The sequence below is a fragment of the Primulina huaijiensis genome, chromosome 9, assembly GCF_012295235.1.
Source record: "Primulina huaijiensis isolate GDHJ02 chromosome 9, ASM1229523v2, whole genome shotgun sequence".
NCBI lineage: Eukaryota > Viridiplantae > Streptophyta > Magnoliopsida > Lamiales > Gesneriaceae > Primulina > Primulina huaijiensis.
Genome location: NC_133314.1, coordinates 3,575,156 through 3,595,476, shown reverse-complemented (window position 1 = coordinate 3,595,476; position 20,321 = coordinate 3,575,156). Strand labels below are relative to the sequence as shown.

The 20,321-nt window shown below is 34.7% G+C and overlaps 2 protein-coding genes across 5 annotated transcripts in view; one reads left to right on the top strand and one right to left on the bottom strand.

Annotated features, from left to right (window-relative positions):
* Positions 1-17,950, top strand: part of LOC140984307 (protein N-terminal asparagine amidohydrolase) — a 32,668-nt gene extending 14,718 nt beyond the window's left edge. Inside the window, exons 1-9 of one of the 4 annotated variants that reach the window (XM_073451613.1) lie at positions 13,042-13,250; positions 13,585-13,770; positions 15,211-15,275; positions 15,353-15,452; positions 15,547-15,585; positions 15,667-15,852; positions 16,399-16,577; positions 17,070-17,189; positions 17,721-17,950. In XM_073451613.1, coding sequence (XP_073307714.1) covers positions 13,209-13,250; positions 13,585-13,770; positions 15,211-15,275; positions 15,353-15,452; positions 15,547-15,585; positions 15,667-15,852; positions 16,399-16,577; positions 17,070-17,189; positions 17,721-17,844 — 1,041 coding nt within the window. In that variant the 5' untranslated portion in view covers positions 13,042-13,208 and the 3' untranslated portion in view covers positions 17,845-17,950. Of the gene's footprint in view, positions 1-13,041; positions 13,251-13,284; positions 13,446-13,580; positions 13,771-15,210; positions 15,276-15,352; positions 15,453-15,546; positions 15,586-15,666; positions 15,853-16,398; positions 16,578-17,069; positions 17,196-17,720 lie in introns of those variants that run through there. The other 3 variants (XM_073451614.1, XM_073451615.1, XM_073451612.1) reach the window with 3 other exon arrangements.
* A 612-nt stretch (positions 17,951-18,562) lies between these two features.
* Positions 18,563-20,242, bottom strand: LOC140984099 (zinc finger CCCH domain-containing protein 31-like). Its single transcript, XM_073451283.1, has one exon. It carries the CDS (start codon positions 19,585-19,587, stop codon positions 18,892-18,894), a length of 696 nt encoding a protein of 231 aa, XP_073307384.1. The 5' UTR covers positions 19,588-20,242; the 3' UTR covers positions 18,563-18,891.
* Between the last annotated feature and the right edge of the window lie 79 nt (positions 20,243-20,321).

Below are 20,321 nucleotides of genomic sequence, written 5' to 3'. Positions count from 1 at the left end.
CAGAAATCAACTCAAAGCTTGCCTTAAAATTAAGGAAGGCAAATAATATGAATTTGTCCGTTGCACGCCTATCCCAATGAATATCATAGATCAAAATAATATGCAGATTATAATCAAGGAACATTTGGACCTTGGTTTAATCAAAGCAGGAATGTCACCATATAGCAGTCCAGGTTTTCTGGTAAGAAATCATGGTGAGATAAAACGAGGAAAACCCAGATTAGTTATTAATTATCAAGAAATTAATAAGATTCTGGAGTTTGATGGGTATTTTATACCTAGTAGAGAACATCTAATAAGTTGCATACGCAACGCCAAGATATTCTCTAAGTTCGACTGTAAGTCTGGATTTTACCAGATTAGGATGCAAGAAGAAAGCAAGAAATTCACAGCTTTCTCTACACCACAAGGACATTATATTTGGGAGGTATTACCAATGGGATTGGCTAATTCACCTCAGATATTTCAAAGAAAAATGGATAATCTTTTTAAAGATTATTTTAAATTTATGTTTGTTTATATTGACGATGTTTTAATAGCATCTAAAGATATGAATGAACATGTTAAGCATTTGGAGATTTTCTCCAATGTTTGTAAAAAAGAAGGACTGGTTTTATCTGAAAAGAAAGCAGTCATTGCGACAAGAAAGANTAACGAGAAGGAATTTTATGCAGTAAAAAGGATTTTTGAAAAATGGCCATTATTTTTACTTGCAAAGAAATTCACTTTGAAAGTTGATAACACACAAGTGAAAGCTTTCTTAAGAAATAGAATTGAATCTAAACCTGAGAAGGCCAGATTATTAAGATGGCAGGCATTATGTCAAAATTATATTTTTGATATTATGATAATTAAATCTCATGAAAACATTCTTGCAGATTTTTTAACAAGAGATGGACAGCATTGACATTGATGCTATTATCAAGATGCAGAGGCATTTGAGGGAACACCTTGAAATGCTTCAAACCGAGTTTAACAAGTTAGCACTGAACGCAGAAGTTGCGGGAAGGCTTCAACAAGCTGATAAGAGAATTGTCTCTGATCGAATCACAGGATGTTTACAGGCATATACTCAGTTATGGTCTGTAATGCAAAGGCCTATCCTCCAAGGCATTGAGAAACCATTGGTTTCCCAAATGGAGAGTTTTCGAGTACAGGACTCTATACCTGTAGCGGGGGATTCAAATACCCCTTGCACAAGTGTTAAGTCGGGATCATCTCCAGATGAGTCGGCTAAAACAAAAATTGAGACTCCAGATCCTTATCTCGAGTCCTCAAGTCAACCCTTCACCTCGGGGATTGAAGAGGGAGAGATCAACCTTAGGCCTCGTACTGACAAAGGCAAAACTAAGGTTGGTACTAATGAAAATGTAATTTCTCCATTTCAGGTTTACCAACAGAATTGGGAGAAATTAAACACAAGAATTGGCATCAACCCAGCTATGGTTCGAGTTGATATTGCAGGAAAATATCCTAGGGTATGGATGAAACAAAATTCATATCCAAAGGAGGTCAAAGCCTGGTATGAATTTGGGGCTCTTGCCTCAGTTTATACTACTTCGCCCAGCTTCCCGGAGATATCAGCATTACCAAAATGGATTCAGGAAGCTGTTCATGAGACTTGGGCAAATAATGATCATTTGTCCAGAGGAGATGTTTTGGAGCTATACTTTTTCAGTGCAGCACCAGAACCAGCAGGAAAAGGCTCNTGAGAAATTAAACACAAGAATTGGCATCAACCCAGCCATGGTTCGAGTTGATGTTGCAGGAAAATATCCTAGGGTATGGATGAAACAAAATTCATATCCAAAGGAGGTCAAAGCCTGGTATGAATTTGGGGCTCTTGCCTCAGTTTATACTACTTCGCCCAGCTTCCCGGAGATATCAGCATTACCAAAATGGATTCAGGAAGCTGTTCATGAGACTTGGGCAAATAATGATCATTTGTCCAGAGGAGATGTTTTGGAGCTATACTTTTTCAGTGCAGCACCAGAACCAGCAGGAAAAGGCTCACACGAAGCCTTTCATTTTATCAAGCTAAGGAGGCCAGACATGAATTCTCAAAAATTTATAAAGGATCCTCCTACAAATGAAACCCCCTTAGTCTCTTCATTTAATGAAGATGATATGTCTACCAGGAGAGCATGGGGTATCTGGGTCTGTCTCACAGAGATGGACAAAGTCAAGTTTCCATTTAAGTTTTACCAAAATTCTTTAAATGGATCATTCCTGTTAAACACTATGACAGGAAAAACTACAAGCTTTGCAGAAGATCTATTNTATCGAGTATATCTTAAAGTTTTGAAAAGAAGGATAAATTACAAGAGAAGTGAAGCTGCTGCTCTCAGATCAATAATTAAGATGTACAAAGAAAAGGGTGATGAGATAACAGCAGATCTATTCCAGACTCATCTCTATTGATATCTCGGAGAACTAAGAGAAGATGAGAAGTTGATTTCTAGATTAATAATCTAGAAAAAGACATTTTGCAAGAAAAGTGGAGGGACCATTTTAAAGGACTATTCAACCACTACATGGTCCCAAGGCAAGCTGTAAAGGTTTATCAAGATTTGAAGTCCGAGTTTCAAATCCGAAGAAGCCTTCTATAAATAAAGCAGGAAGAAGGAAGTGAAACCAAAGTTTAAAAACTTTGGGTACTGAATCCTAAGTTGCCCATTATTTAAACATGATATTTTTTTATTTTCAAATTAATAAATTTTAATAGTATTTTTTAAGAGTTATGTAGCCATCAAAAAATTTAGAAGTATAGATATAAATAAAAATACTTTTAATAATTTATAAGATTTTGAGAAATGGATAATGTTACACCACAAGTATTTACTTTAAAGCCCTTATGATAATATGATATTAGTACATGAGGCACACGCGTAACGTATGTAATATAATACACAAATATTATATATGATATGAACATAATAGTAATTTTTTAAAGTATTTATATATAAATGGTGATTAATCTTAAAAATTAAATATCCCCAAAATATATATTTTTGTGACGTCTCGGACTTGTTATCGATGCTTATGCAACAATTTAATGCAAAAATGTGGAATAATCTTTTTTCTTGTAAAAACATTGTTGGGTAGAGAAACTAAGCAATTTTGATTTTGATGATGATAAATTTTTTTATTGTGTTTATAACATATTTATTCAAGTGTAAAGTTGATATCTCAAGTTGGAAAATTGAAACTCGAAATCAACCAAACTGAAAATCTGACGAGCTTCAATATTTCGATGATATCTCATAACTCGATGATGCAAATGATAAGTTGCCAAAATCAAGGAATAAAAATTCACTTTTACACAAGTCATAATTCACAACAGCTCAGTTGGTTCAAAAGTTATCTTGGCGAAATATTAGTCACAAGATTGAGCTGATGGTAACGGAAACAACAATCAGCTTGAATGGAGCAGTTATGGTATTTTGGTCATATCTTTCAGCTCAATTGTTCAAAATGAAACTATTCAATAAGTATTACAAAGCTAAGATAGCGATCTAAAAATCATATTCATAAGGAAAATTCTCAATCGGAGCAGAAGAAGCTGATAATCCACGATAAAGTTGTGGGTTCTACAAAGAATGAAGAACAAATTCCTGATTGTTAAGAGCCTAATCTTTATCATATGAACTTGGAATTAAGTTATTCATAATTCCATTGAAAGCTAAGAGAAATGAGTACAATTTCATGTCTATCACTTTGTCAAACAATAACGAATCAAGATCTATAACAAAGCAAAACCGACAGCTCGACTTGTACTAGCTTGGCAACAGCTCACTTGGAACAGCTCAAATCAAGCCAGCAAGCAGCTCAAGCTCATAACACACCAGATCAGACCATCATATCAGCACAGTTTGATCAGCTCGATATGATAACAGCTCAGTTTCAGAAAATGGTCAGAAATGCGAATTTGATCATTACAATGTCAGAATCCATACACAATATTTCCAAACTGTCATATTCTCGTGTCTAATATATATAACTATTGGAAACTATACATGCAACATATTGAAAATTAAATACAATCTTTGGAAGATGATTCAAAGTATAGGCCGCCTACATGAAGAAATTAGCTAAAATGATAGCAAATCCAAGTGTGAAGATACATTTGATATATACGTACACTGTAAAAATCCTCGCACACAATCACTCACACATATACATGAGAGTTGAGCTTCGAAGTTTAGTTGTGTGAGTTTTCACACAAAAACATTAAAGACTGTGTTTGTAGTATTGGCATAATAGACGTTAAACATTATGCGGGTTGTGAGGTTGCGTGTGGCGCCCCAAACCTCGCCACGTAATCATACAACATGTGACTTCATATGTATAAAATTCTATATCTTTGAGTGTTCTACGTTATATCCAAATTTCAACTCATTTGGACTTCATATGACCAATATATGTCATATTTCATTCTTTAAAAATCATTAATTAGTGAGTAATATTATATTACTAAATCAACAAATGGTGATATTTACTTCAGGCATTACATTGCGATTTACAATCGAGTGTGTTAGGAATTTCAATTACGCAATGGATAAGTCGTAAATTGAATATTTATACGAGGAGTTGTATAAATCAAAGTCTTCTAGTGAGTCCTTCCTAGGTGGAAGAAGAGGTGACATGGGAGTTGTTAATCTCCGAACATTCATAAACAAATTCGTCTCTATTTATTTATTACATTTCATTATGCTACTATTTTTAAGATACATTGTCGAAGTATTTTATATGTTCTTCAACCCAATATTCCATATCAAGTATTTGATAAAATGCTTCAAACAAAAATATCTTTATACATTCAACTTACATATATTTTAAATACTTTTCAAAATGTTAAATCGATTTTTGTGATGAATTATTTTGAGTGTCTTTCGCTTGTTTTGAAAATCAAAGTCGATTTAATTTCTTGGTGTACAATATTTCAAGAACCGAGCTATTGTATTTCAATGATTATCTCCCAAAAAATTCTATCAATTTGTATCAGAGATGGCTGTTCTTGAAAGAACATTATAAAATTATTTTGATATTTGAAATTCGAAATTTCATATTTTTCTAACATATATGCCAAGTTGAATTTTCGAGAAGCTTGCAACAATCGTGTGAAAAATGGAATAACTTTTTGAAAGAAAAACTGCTTTTGCATTGCAAACTATACTCGTAGAGGATTACAGTGGTGTAAAATTTATAGCATGGTTATGCTCGAGGAAAAGAAGTTTATTCATTAAAGTCAGATCATGTGTGTTATCACATAAAATAGACTATGGAGAAATTTGGTTAGTCGTCCCTCTAATTTTATCATTTCAGATTTTTCAGAAATATAAGGGGAGAACTAATTATAATTTTAAGGGGGGATATAAAGTTTGTGCTTAAATTGTTTTGAAAATATGATTTTCTTTATTCAAATAAAAAGGATGAGAAATATGTTAGATGAAATCATTGCTTGTGATCATAAAAAATGGGAGATTGTTGAGTTGAAAACACGGTCAATCTTTATTTTGATGATGACAAACTTTTTATTGTGTTTCTAATATATTTACTCAAGTATGAAGTTGCTATCTTAAGTTAAAAACTAAAATTCAAAATCAACCAAACTGAAAATCTGGTGAGCTGCAATGTTTCGATGATATCCCACAACTCAGTGATATAAATGACAAGCTGCAAAAAAAAAAACTAAATAGAAAACACAATTCATATTTCACAACAGCTTCGTTGTTTCGAATATAGGCGAAATATTAATCGCAAGATTGAGAGGAGGATGAGAGGTACTGGTGGCTGAAGATATTCTCCACAAATGTGGTACCGGTTCTTTATCCACCATCTGTGGAGAACCTTCGGTGACAATAACGACTATATTTTCCTTCAGAATCTTTATTGGACCATCAATGATGGCATATCATATTTCATCATCCCAAGCGGCTAAGTATGCCTGCATAAAAATTTTCCAGTTATCATCTTGAGCGGCTAAGTGTGTTTGCATACAAATTTTCTAGTAACGGTCGGATCACATATAGTGTAGAAAACGGTCAGATCATTCCTATTATTTTTATATACTCAAATATATATAAAAAAGACCAAATAAGTAAATGCGGTAGAATAAATGACACATCATATATGAAAGTTCGAAGGCGAAAATCCTTCTATGTCTCACCTTGTTTCACTTATGAATGAATTCTCTAGAAGACTTTTGTTTTACATGTCCTTTATAACAAACTATTTCAACCTCAAGTCTTATCAACGGCCTAAATTGAAACTCCTAGTATTTCTTACAATGGTTGAGACCCTTAGTAAAACAACCAAAAAACCACAAAGGTAACAAAAGAATGAATCCTAAGATTCAAAGTATTTGCAACTTCTCAAGCTGTCTTTAGTAGAAAACGGTCGAGTATTTGTCTTAAACTCTGAATGATCCTTATATATCTAATAATATCTTGAAGAGAGAGCTGTTGAGTGTAGGATATATATGAGAGTGTGCTCAGAAGTCTTTGAGTATGCAAGATATTTGAATTTTTGCTTCAAGTGTGTTTCTTCTTTTTCTTGTATCTTTTGAATCTTGGCTTGCATTCTTTATGTTTAGTACTGGAATCCTTTTTTTCGTCCAACGACTCTTTGTACTATAGACAGACAATATGGACACATCATTGCCATGTGTTGGAGCTTTCATTAAATTCTCTTTGATGTCTTTCCTGCTTTTGCGCCTTTAAAGTCAACTTTATACAAAAACTTTCAGATTGCAGACTGATGGAATAATTGTTAGATGAGAGTTCGTAGGATCTATACGATGTTTCTATTTTAAGCTATCGATTGATTTGTTGACTTGCACAAATATCATGAACTCTGTCCAGCTGTGAATTACTTTAATATTTCTGTGAGTGGTCCGTTCGAGTAACAAGTTTATCTTATAATAGTGTGAATAATCAATGGAACGGTTGAGTAGCTTTACCGGTAGACAGACTAAGTATCCTGCAACCATTTACCTAACTCTTGAATCTGATAGCATGTTGCTCTAGTATCTGTGAATACACGAAACATTGTAGCTTGTTCTAATATAATGAATTATTGTTTGTTATCAGCAAAATCAAGGGATGTAACAAAGAAAATAATTTTTAATATGTCATTTATAATTTTCATTTCACTGTAAAGAATTAAAAAAATAGATAACATTTAGAAAATATAATTCGAGTATATGAAAAATAAAAAAAATCTTTTTTAAAATTTTACATTCTGTATATTATAGATTGTCACGCCCCACGGACAGGGTTGGTCGACATCGGCGTTGCTCTCAAATTCACATTCGAAAACAACAAGTCACGGAAGTACAAAATTCAGAAATCAATCTTTTTATTCATAATACTAAATAGTTCATTGTCTGATACAACTCAAATAAATAATGTTTTACAGCGGAAATGTAAAACCAGACATAACAAAGTCTTAACAGATGCAGCAGAAAACATAAATCAGAACTGAGAAATAACAGTCTTCTTCACCAGCCCAGAACTGAATCTGCTCTTCTTCTTCTAACTTTTCTTCCTCGTTCTTATCTGAGGTGGGTTTGGTGGGTGAGTGATCTGGTTGTCACTCAGTAAGCAGGGGCAGAAATAACTCCCAGTTTTCAAAACAATTTTTAACAGAAACAGTAATACAATAATATACAGAAACTCTTATTTTCAAAACAAGAATCGGTATTCAAGAATAACAGGTTTCAGAACAGAAATCAGAACTTAAAATCTTAGCAAGCAAGCACTGAGCACGTTCGTTAATTTCATGGCTAAACTGATATCAGTCCCCTATATGTTCTCTCCTCTCAGAGGTGAGGCCATAAATCAGAAATCAGGAATCAGAAATGTTTCAGAATATATATTACTACCATTTGTTCACTAGGTTTCAGTGCTTCAAAAATCAGATATCAGAAATCAAACATACAGAAACTTTGCTTTAAAACAGAAATTATCAAACTAATTTCAAGATATTTATACATAAGCCCACTTACAGTAATTTGCTAGAATTTCGGTTGAAGTCTAGAATTTGCTTGTCTTGCTACTGGATTCTACTGCTCAAAAAATAGGCACTTTCTTAACTCGAATTTCAAGTGATAACTCACGATTTGTGTAGCAACAATTTCAGATATTCGAGGGTGTTATTTATAGGCAAAATTCTGACTGTTAGCCTTCTAATTAATGATCATAATCTGCCATTATGTTCCATTAACAGCTTTTATTCCATTTTAAATACTTCGGTTACAAGTCATAAGTAGAATCAGTAGCTATCTGCTGGAATCTTGCTACTGAACTCTTCTGCTGCTGGATTCTGTCTGCTAGAAAAATATCAGCTTCTGAAATATTAGTATCTGCTGGAATTACGATCTTCTGCTGCAATTTTTACATTGGTGCTGAATATTGCTAGCTGCTGCTGAAAATTGATTGCTTGAAAACCTAGGCTTCTTGAATTGTTGGCCCGGTTGGTACTGGCTGGACTAAGGACGTTTGAGTTTATTCTCACCTTCACGCCTCTTAATGTCATTCTCAGCCCTGATGGCGGCTACCATCAATTCATCAAAACTATTGGACTCGATAATAGCAAAGACAGATTGAATGCGGCTGTTCAATCTCTTCTTGAAGCGATGTATCTTCAAGGTCTCGTCTCCCATGATGGTTGGGGAGTAAGTTCCCAATGAGTGAAACTTGGATGAATACTCCACCACGGTCATGTTTGGTTCTTGAACCAAGTTTTCAAATTCTGACAGCTTCTGTACTCGAACTGCTGTCGGGAAGTATTGCTTCAGAAATGCCTCTCGGAACCTTTGCCAAATGATAGGTCCCGTTCCTAATATAGCTGGTGAAACTCATTCCCACCATTTGGCTGCTTTATCCACAAGAAAATGTGTAATCATATCTACCTTGATCTCTTGTGGAACCTCAAGGAGTCGAAGATGATTCTCCACTTCCTTCATCCAATTATGTCCGACCTCAGGATCGGAGCTTCCGTCGAAGTTTGGAACTCTTGCTCTTCGGAGAGACTCAAAGTGTTCCTTAGTCCCATCTGAGGTAGAGGTGGTGGCGGTGGTTGATTAACATTTGGGTTGACAAACCCTTGTAGCGTGGTTGCCACAATCGTGGCTATAGCCATCAAATCCACCTGACTGAGGCCAACTGCTAGTGGTGGTTGTTGTTGTGCATCTTCATCGTCGCGGTTGTTATTGCGATTTCCATAACGAGGGTTGCGATTGTTTCTCAAGGGTCTTTCGTCCATTTCCTACAAATATGAAAGTTCTAAGGTTTTTGATAGAACATGGACTAAACAAATGAAGTACAATGATTGAGTAAATATGAAACCAATGGATAGAAATGAATTTTATTGATTTCTTACGAAATTGCAATTACAACTAAATTTCGAAAATGGTAACAGAAATGCAAATGGAACAAGTTTTATTACAAAGAACTACTACTGATGGTCTAATCTATCACTTCTCCCAAATCCAAATCCATAGGATCATCTTCGACTTCTTCTTCTTCTTCTTCGGGATTCTCCTCGGGTTCATCTTCATGGTTGGCTATTACTGTTTCAAGATGTTCAATATGACCATGCAGAATTGCATTCTGGTCACTAAGAACTTCAACAGTGTTCTGCAACTCTTGAACCTGAGCATCAGTCTGCTCACAATACTGATTATGCTGGTGCATGAGTTGGATATTTTGATCCTTAATCACTTGGATCTTCTCAACCAAGTTATCACGTGACTCGATTAACTCTGCAACAGTCTCTTGAGAGGTTTCAAACTCTTCTTGAGCTTTCCTATTCCTCTCTGCTGCTTCATGCAGATAGTGAGCATAATGTTGAACATCATTTCTTAGGTGTTCTGCTCTACACTGTAACTCATTTTTGTCCAGCTCTAAGCAGTAGTTATGTCCTTTGAGTTTCTCTATCTTCCTCTCTAAACTTTTAATATAGCTACTCTGGTCAGCCATATTCTACATCCAAAACATGAGAGTAAAGGTTCAGAAATGATTTCAAGAATACAAGTCAAGTTATAGACAAATACTGGAATGAACAGAATCAGTACAGCCTATAACATTTAATAGAAGAAAATAACTCAAAAATTTTTCGATCTTACAATCATGTGAATAATTTACTAAAAATCATTCACATCAAGAACATGAAGTGTACCAAATTTGGTGCAAAAATACTGAGCCGTTTGGAAATGAAAATTCCTCAAATTTTCGAAAAATTGGAAAATTTTACGGAAATAACAATATCACTCTCTAAATGAAGGATTGGTTCTTGGTTAAGTTCTCTTCGTCAGGAGCTTTTCAACGGTATCTTTTAATAGTCAAAATTCTTCCTGGATCAAAAGTTATGGCCGTTTGAAGTTTGTGCGAAAAACACCTCAACTTACATACCATTTGCAAGGTCTACTGCATGCGCCTACTGGAATTCGCTCTCTACTGCAATTCTGATGCTACTGCCATCAAGTCTGCTGCATTCAAGCACTGTTAGAACTAGTCTACTGCATTCCGGGTCTAATGACCAGTCTTCTGCATTCAGACCTACTGGTTTCCATCTATTGGTTCTGGTTTCAAACTACTAGTTTTTCAGTCTACTGGTTTCGGTCTACTGAAATTTTTTTTTAAACTGCTTTTGGATTTCAACTTGCTGCTGAATTTCCAAAATTTTAACTTCAAAGTTACTGATTTCACCTCTACTGAATAGAGGTCTAATGAAATCAATTCTACTCATTTCAGACATGCTGGTGAAATATTCAGAGCTCTACTGATTTTCCCAACTGTACGTAGTTAGTCTATTGTTTCAGTAGTCTATTACAGTAGTTTATCAGAACTTATTTTCAGAAGTCTATCAGAACTTATTATTTCTAGTTCCTCTCCACCAGATTATGAAACTTGGTTTGCTCTGTTACCACTTCAATGTCACGTCCCACGGACAGGGTTGGTCGACATCGACGTTGCTCTCAAATTTACATTCTAAAACAACAAGCCTCGGAAGTACAAATTCAGAAATCAGTCTTTTTATTCATAATACTGAATAGTTCATTTTCTGATACAACTCAAATAAATAATGTTTTACAGCGGAAATGTAAAACCAGACATAACAAAGTCTTAACAGATGCAGCAAAAAAACATAAATCAGAACTGAGAAATAACATTCTTCTTCACCAGCCCAGAACTGAATCTGCTCTTCTTATTCTAACTTTTCTTCCTCGTTCTTATCTGAGATGGGTTTGGTGGGTGAGTGATCTGGTTGTCACTCAGTAAGCGGGGGCGGGAATAACTCCCAGTTTTCAAAACAATTTTTAACAGAAACGGTAATACAATAATATACATAAACTCTTATTTTCAGAACAAGAATCAGTATTCAGGAATAACAGATTTCAGAACAGAAATCAGAACTTAAAATCTTAGCAAGCAAGCACTGAGCACGTTCGTGAATTTCATGGCTAAACTGATATCAGTCCCCTATATGTTCTCTCCTCTCAGAGGTGAGGCCATAAATCAGAAATCAGGAATCAGAAATGTTTCAGAATATATATTCCTACCATTAGTTCACTAGGTTTCAGTGCTTCAAAAATCAGATATCAGAAATCAAACATACAGAAACTTTACTTTAAAACAGAAACTATCAAACTGATTTCAAGATATTTATACATAAGCCCACTTACAGTAATTTTCTAGAATTTTGGTTGAAGTCTGGAATTTTCTTGCCTTGCTACTGGATTCTACTGCTCAAAAAATAGGCACTCTCTTAACTCGAAAAATAGGCACTCTCTTAACTCGAATTTCAAGCGATAACTCACGATTTGTGTAGCAACAATTTCATATATTCGAGGGTGTTATTTATAGGCAAAATTCTGACTGTTAGCCTTCTAATTAATGACCATAATCTTTCATTATGTTCCATTAACAACTTTTATTCAATGTTAAATACTTCAGTTACAAGTCATAAGCAGAATCAGTAGCTATCTGCTGGAATCTCGCTACTGAACTTTTCTGCTGCTAGATTCTGTCTGCTGGAAAATACATGTCTGCTGGAAAAATACCAGCTTCTGAAATATTAGTATCTGCTGGAATTACGATCTTCTGCTGGAATTTTCACATTGCTGAATATTGTTAGCTGCTGCAAAATGCTAGTTGCTGCTGGAAATGCGGGTTCTCACATAGATAATTATTATCTCTATGATAATATTCAAAATCAGTTTATTAATAAATGAAATTTCATATTAAAGACCATTCAATAATAATTAAAACTTTGAATTATAATTATTGAAAATTATGAAATAAAAAATTAATAGGTAGAAAAACTATCGGTCTTTCTATCCAAAATTCATAATGATGAAAGCATGTAGGTAGACTATTTTATGGTAACAATTGCAACTTCTCATAAATTTCTCATTTGTCACCTAATACTTAGCGATAAAAATTTGCTTATTTCTTCTCTTAAGAATCAACTAAACTGCTAAAATAAATTATTTGGACTTAAGTTTTGGTGACAACAAAGTTCATATGGTCCATACAACTTACCAGAATAAAGTTCCTCAAATCAAACCCTATGCATATTCATTATGTATTTTAGTTTTAAATATAAAATCATTCATGTTCATTTTTTATTAGCTAATGTGTCCTAATGTGTTCAAGAATTTCTTCTTGTTTTTCAATGATTTTCTTAATTTTATGTAGTACATAGTATAATTGATTGTCATAGTTCGGTACTTTCTTTTGGATCTCTCTAAAATCTCTGGATAATTTAGATGAATTCGAGACTGTTTATAAGAACCTATTACTTTGAATCGTAAGTTTATTTTGGGACTTTGATATGTTCCTCTTTACTCTTGTATATATTTCAAAGTATTGGAATAAGTCATGTAAATATTTAATCTTGAACATATGTTCGAATCTATAATTTTTTGAGAAAATCTCCTTTTTAAACATTTAATTATACAGTAATAATAACATTGTATGTTTGAAATAATTTATAAAATAAAGATATTTTTGATATTTTTTCAAAATTAGAGAGTTCAAACTAAAATTTTATTCTATAAAGAGTAAATCAAAAATTTAAACTTGAAGTGAGATTTTCATGTAATTTAATATATAATTTATGCAAATAAATTTAAATTCAAATATATATGTAGTAGTCGTCGAATTCAGCTGAAGCCCAAATCTAAACACTTCCAAAAAGCCATGATTTATGTAGGCGGGGTTCCATATGCTCCGGACTCTCAGGTATTCTTTCGCATTTCAATCTTTAGATATTGAGTAATGNATAATTTTTGAGAGATACCTAGCAAAATTACCCCAGTCAAACTTTTTGATGGGCATGATTAACGAAAAATGAGGCTAGATGTGGGGTGTGTTTGATCAAGGGATGGGAGTGATTTTTCTGTTCTCCTAGAATCCATGATCAGTTCATGGTACAAGGTGAGACAAGAAGTGTAGATGAAATTAACTACTAAAAGTTCTTTATTTTTTTGGCTCAGATAGTCACTAAATAGTGTAACCAAGATATGAGCTGGTTTGTTCCTTCTGGATTTAATTTCAACGCTTCTTATCAAGACAGGGTATGGATTATTTGATTGCTTTGATGAAGCATCCAGCTTTGGTGTCTGCCTCAAACACGTTTAAATCTATGCCTGAGAGGAAGATCTCAGTTGATGAAAATCGTAGTTCCGAAGTTTCAAGAAGTTGTAAATGGGTCTATCTTTTCCAAAGGGAATTTGCAACTGTTGACCCTGCGCTGGTGGATGTATGTTTTTATCTCTCTACTTGGCTTCTCAAATAGGATGCTCTAAATGTTTTCCTTTAAGATTTGACATATAATGTTGAAATATCTGGCAGTGCACAATCATCTTTATACCTTTGTTTTCTACTTCTTTTCCTGCTATTTTGTTTGTTTCAATGTCTTTGCCCGGATATTTTCTCTTTTTCGTCAGGCTGTGTTGTATGGTTTCCTTGTGCTAGAATTACATATTTCTATCGATCCTAACTTTTTTGACAAGGGAAAATGAGATATTTATGAATGACTTGAAAGTGTTAACTCTTCAAAATGACACTTAATGCAGTCCAAAATTATATTTTATCTTTACGCAAGACATATTTTAGATACTGAATCATCTCAAACAAACCAAAAAAAACAGGGATTAACAAAATTAAGATGAAAGAAGGATTGATTCAATTAGAAAGCTAATATGAGAGATATTCTCAGCCAAGGATTGAATCCTTTTGCAAGAAGAAAGACACTCCTTCCTACACTAGCTCAAGCTACTAAACTGGCTGAACAACGTGAATTTGTGCCCTCTAACCAACTCTCCGCCCTCTTTCTTTTTCCTCCTCCTTCCCTATTTCTATTGTATTCGGCATTTTCTAAGCCCAATGTATTTTCTAGGCCCAATATATCTAAGCCCGGAATAATATACTTTACCAGCCCAAATGTCAGGCAGATATGTGTCTTGCAGATTGAAATCCGAATGTATCACATCCTTGTGGTGACAGTGTGATGCTCAAATTTTCCAAGATTTTTCGAACTTCATGATGATGTGGTTATAAACCATTAGTTAGGAAGTTTAACTTTTGCCACCTTCCACTACATAAAACCTTGTGGCTCAATCCCATAAAATTGAATTCTATTAATAGTACAAGAGCTTTTAAACTGCACATGTTTTTATTCGGTGAAAGTTTATCTGTTTAGTGTTTCCAAAGAAATTGGACAATTCATATGCCCTTCACCTGTCCCTTTTGATTTATCAGGTGATCAATAGCCAGTATCAGCATCCATATGTCCTGTCTGACTTATTCCTTTTCCTGGAGTGGCAGTGGATTGTTTAAAAAAATATATTTGATTAATTACTATGCTCAATCTCCTTCTTATCTTTTCTTCTGCACTTTGTAAATTCCTTTATGCTGAGAATAGTAAGTAGTGAACAAAAAATTGGTTCTATATCAGTTACAATATTGTATTCACAGCAGAAATGTTTTGTTATTATATAGATTAATAAATCTGTTTAAGAACATTTGCCAATGATTTCAATTCCCATCTTTTAGCAACGCTCAATATTTCACATGCCTCTAATGTTTGAGTTTTTCTTTAAAATGCTCGTCATATTACGGTTTCACCATAATTTTTTTTAGTACAATTTTCTCACTTTGATAAATCTATGATGTGCTTGCAATATTTCTTTATCCCAAGCTAATAGGTACTGATGAGGCCACAACTTGTGTAGGGGTCGTAATACGGAATCGAGAAAAAGGAATGTAAGTTCAATATGTTGTATACTTGAAACTTTTGAGGCTCCACTGGCATGGTTTCATATCTTATGACTTTATTGCAGGATATCTGTTGCTCATATGGATTTTCCCGATGTTGTTGATATTGGCCTCTGTCAGATGTTATCTTTACTTTCTGATCGTGATTCTGATTCTCTGCTGGATGTATGATATTTAGCTTTGCTTATAATTGCTATAACTTATTTGAAATCTAGGCCCTTCCCTAGGTTTAGCTTATGCATCATCACGTTCCTTGCAGGTGCATCTGGTGGGTGGCTTTGATGATATCTCGTCTCAAGTATGGAGCCTCTCCGGCAGTAATTTGCTTATTGCTTCTCAGAGAAGGATTTTTAGTTTATTTTTTTCAACTTTTGTGCAGTATTCTGATCATTCTACAAAAAGTCACACCAAGTTGGAAGGATATTCCTATCCTTTATGTACCAAGATAATTGAAAGCTTGAGCAATAGGAATGAGAAGTTTGATATTCGAACCCTCCATGTTCTTGGTCATAATACGAGATGGGATTCTGAAGGAATTGCATACCCCATTTTCCAAGGATTTGTGGTATCTTCAACTTTTAAAAATCTTTCCCCGCATTAAAAGTTGGTCTAAGGTTAATGTGTTGTACCAAGTAAATACCCCTCATATTTTGATACGTGAGGTCAAATTTGCATTTTCGTGAGTTGATCAAAGCTCTAAAATGTTGTATCTCTGACTCGATTTCCGAATTAATTATAGTTTGATCGTGATGTTCGAGCTTCATTTCAATTTAAATATAGCAGAAGCTCCTCGTTGGGAGATCATTTAATATTTTTTACATATTTAATACACCAATAAATAAATATAATAAAGCTTTTGAGCATCATGTGAGCAACTGAACAAATTAATATTTGCATGAATTCAGTTATACAAAATTTCAAAGCAGATTTGTCCTAAAAAAATTTAAATGCAGATCAAATATCATTGAAGCTAACACAAAAGGATCTCAAGCCTACAAGGTTCATTGGAACTCCCATCTGTATGCTCATTGTGGCGCAAAGGATCATCTGTTTTCATAGCTGTGGAAAATATGTTTTCCTTGGAGTATTTCATTCATTCTTCTTGCTGCAGGTGGAAACCAACTCGGGATCAATAGTCCCTGCCAGCTTTGATAGAACGTCAAGATGCCCTGATGAAATTATTCGTAGCATACGGGTGACTGCCTGGTTTGAGGATCCTAATTGGACAGGCAGATTATTGGAGACTTACGACACTGAAACCGATTGTTTCGTCATCGCTCCATGTGTTTGGTAAAGACTTTGATCTCGGACTGTTTTATTTCTATTGGACGAAAACTATATCATAATCAATTTGGTTGTAAAAAGCAGGAAAAGGTTGGCTTCTCTGTTGTGCTGACCCTTGTAAACCGGATGCTGGACAAGATTAATATTTTATTAGGATTAGATTTTATCAGTATTCTACTTAGATGAGACCTCTTAGAATTTTAGTGACATTATGATATTTTAATGGCATGGCATTGGCATTAGCATTAGTATTTTAGTTATAATAGGATTCTTAGTATTTATAGGACTCTTGGTATCCTACTTGGTTTAGGACTAGGATTGATATTCTATTTAAGCATAGTATGTGTATCCAAAACTTACAATCAGCATTAATAATATTTTCTGTCAATTAAGTTGAGTTTTATTGTTTCGTTTGAAACACCCCTTCCGCTGCACCACTTACCTAGCCTCAACTTCTATTGAAGATTAATTTTTAAGGTTGTATTTCTTTTTTTGAAGGACAATTTGGCAATCACGGGCTGCATTAACAAGGCAATGTCTTTCAGATACAGAAATACTACTTACATGTTCATCTTCACCTTCGGCTGAGGGTCCTGATTTTGTGGATGATATTAAAAGGTAACCACTGATTTACACACATCTATGCATCCATATCTGTTGATTTGTGTGCACAGTAACTTCACGGGTAGTGTTATCTGTAGTATATAGTATGGTGACACTGTTACAAGTATTTGATCCTAAAATTGGTATAAGCGTTAAGATGTCGGATTTGATTCACGGTTGGAATAATCATAGGTGATTGTTATATCTGTGTTGCAACTTGTTTGTGACAAAACCAACTATCGACATGTGACACCTTGCATCATCATTACCGGTTATAGCCTTTAATGTCACGACAATGCACTCAAATGCTAGCTCATTATAATCTTGTGTACCTTCATGTCAATGATAACACACCTGCCTAGAACCTATGTTCTTTTCGCAGCAAAAGACCTGGATAGTGCAAAGTCGTCAAAAGTAACATGGGACACCATCCTAGCAACTCGGCGTAAATAGTACCTGACCCATGATAAAAAAAAATTTATTCCTGTCAATATCTATGCTTATAATGTATGGTATGTTAATGCTACACTCCTTTTTTGTCTCCAGAAAGTGGGACTACTTGATCCGACATCCAGATTGGAGAGAAGCTTTTCCTTCAAAGCAGGCTCGAGTTTTTCAGAGGAATGCAGATGGTAGCTGGGTAAAAGTTAAAACTGTGAAGAAATCATAGGAAGTCGCTTACTAGTATGGAACATACATCTATTCCAATTCTGTTGAAGCATGAAAGTTAGTGGCGTTTGATGCATAGTTCAAATATATATGGCTCGTTGTCCGCATCCTGTATGTTACTTTCATTGTGATTATGAACTCGCTATATATTCGGAAGTTCCAAATGAATCAAGATTAAAAAAAAAAGCCAGAGTCTTCGTGATTTCTTGGCTCTCTATTTCCTAATTTTATTGTAGAATTACAACTGAAATAACATGCGTAATTATTGGGGTTGAGATTCGAAATTTTCAAAGTTTTTTTTCCCTTTCCTTCGGACTTCTTGTTTGCATAACTACGTTTTCACTCGTTTGGTCTGTTTTGCATTTTTCAAAATTGTAGATAATCTCTCATTCGATGGGATGATAAACGTAGAGAAAACATTGTTGGTGGGACTATAAATCCATGATAAATTAATCAGTTGTAATAATTCATCTCTAACTTCTCTTCCACGGCCAGTCGCCTCTCTTTATTATAATTAAAGTTGTGTTTAGATTAAGAAATTTGATTTGGATGACAGGATTTGACACTCGTCTTAGGTAATAGAATATTCTATGGTGTATCCGAAAATTATCTGCTTTTTTTTTTCTCACTCTCTCTCTGTACACACACATCAGAACCCAGGCAAGAGTTGAAAACTAAAAACAGGCAGTCGCGTAAACTTAGTAAACTACTCAAATCATTGCCTCCTCACATGGTTGATTCGTTAGCTATTACGAGAATCAATCGCAGGTAGTGTAAACTAGACTTTCAACATAAACTACTTTAATAAAGAAACAGCAATTTTCACTAAGAAGGAAAGAGTATATGGCAAGGAAAAAAGTTGAGAGAAAAATTAGGAGCTTCTAAGTCTGAGATTCTACACTAAAAACTCATCCTGGGTTCAGCATGTCACGAGCCAGTTTGTCCCATTTTTGGGTGTGGCTGCTAGCATCGAGAGGATCAATCTCCTGCATTTGATCCAAAAGTATGACTGCCATAAACATTGGCAATGCTCAAGTCACAAGGCTGCTCAATCCGACAACCGCAATTCACTTGCAGAATGGGCGAAATGACACTTTTCTCCGTAAGTGCACAATCCTTTAGGAAAATTTTCACACATCTTTTTCTTATAATGATTCTGTGGGACACCTCGACCAAATGAACTCGCTGGCTTTTCTGGGCGGCTAGTTGAAGCACCAATACTCCTGATAAGCTGTTGTACCATAGCACTAGCTTCTTTGATCTGATCAAATGTACCTTCAAGCTCGATGTTTCTCTGATTTGGATCGGTCTCGTGGTCCCTTATAGAAAGCTTAACCCCAGTTTGTCGACAAATCTGCTTTGAGTTTGCACCATTCTTACCAATAATAGGTCCAGCAAAAGAAGAGTCTATGCTAATCTTTGCTGTTGCTGATGCACCAAAGCTTCCCACGGATATGCCATGTGACAACGATTCACGCCATCGGGATGACCCACCCATTGGTCCCAAACTGTGTGGATCTTCATAACCTGGAGTATTAGACTTTCCGAGCTCCATCTCGCTGTGCGCAAAGTGGCATTTGTCACCAAACCTGCATCCTTCGGGAGTGTTAATCCTGTTGCACATCTTTGTTTTCATGGTTGGAGCAGGACCATCAGGGAATTCTACATTTCTAGCAGGAACAGCATTACGACCACTCATGTTTGCTAGCTGGGTATGTGCATTATAACCTGGAATATAATGCATGAAGTGGCAAGAATCGCCAAAAGCACACCCTGACGTGCTGCATCATGAGAAATAAAGCCACACAATTACAATCAAGATACAGAGAATTTGGCATCACAGCAGCAATCTAAGCTTTATATTGTTCCACAAACAGTGTGGCAAAATTAATGCAAAATTATTGCATTAACTTTTCTGAATCATATGCTTACTGAAGGCATCAGTGGTCAACAAGAACAATAAGAAATTTAGTGTTCAGAAGCTTATAAAATTGGCAGATACACAAAGAAGGAAGGGTTCGATTGGTGTACTTTTCTTTTGTTTTTTGTATATCAGTGCAAGATGTAATTATTGACAGCTAATGCAATCAGTCTAGGTTCTTCAAGAAAACCAATTTTTTAAAATGGCAGCAACTCAAGAACTTCAAAGCCAACTAAATAATTTAATAAAACCGCGAGAGAGAAGGATGACAAGAGCATGTTATAAACCACTGAGCACAATAAAAATACTAGTAAATCGACATCAAAGATGTGTAAACTCAGGTTAATGAAAGCACCGTTTACAGGAACCGTAATAAAATAGCTAAGATAAATGTGAAACAATGATTATCCTTTCCATTCATATTTGAGACAAGGAACTCCTGAAAAATAGATTTAACCATAAAAAGCATTTAAAATTCCTCCCCAGGGCAAAATGAAACAAAAACCTCAATTTTATTCACTGGTTGGAAAGAAGATGGGATTTTCATTATATATATA

Bases quoted from the DNA above. Each gene is read 5' to 3' on its own strand.
- LOC140984099 (XM_073451283.1), bottom strand. From the start codon at position 19,587: ATGCATTATATTCCAGGTTATAATGCACATACCCAGCTAGCAAACATG.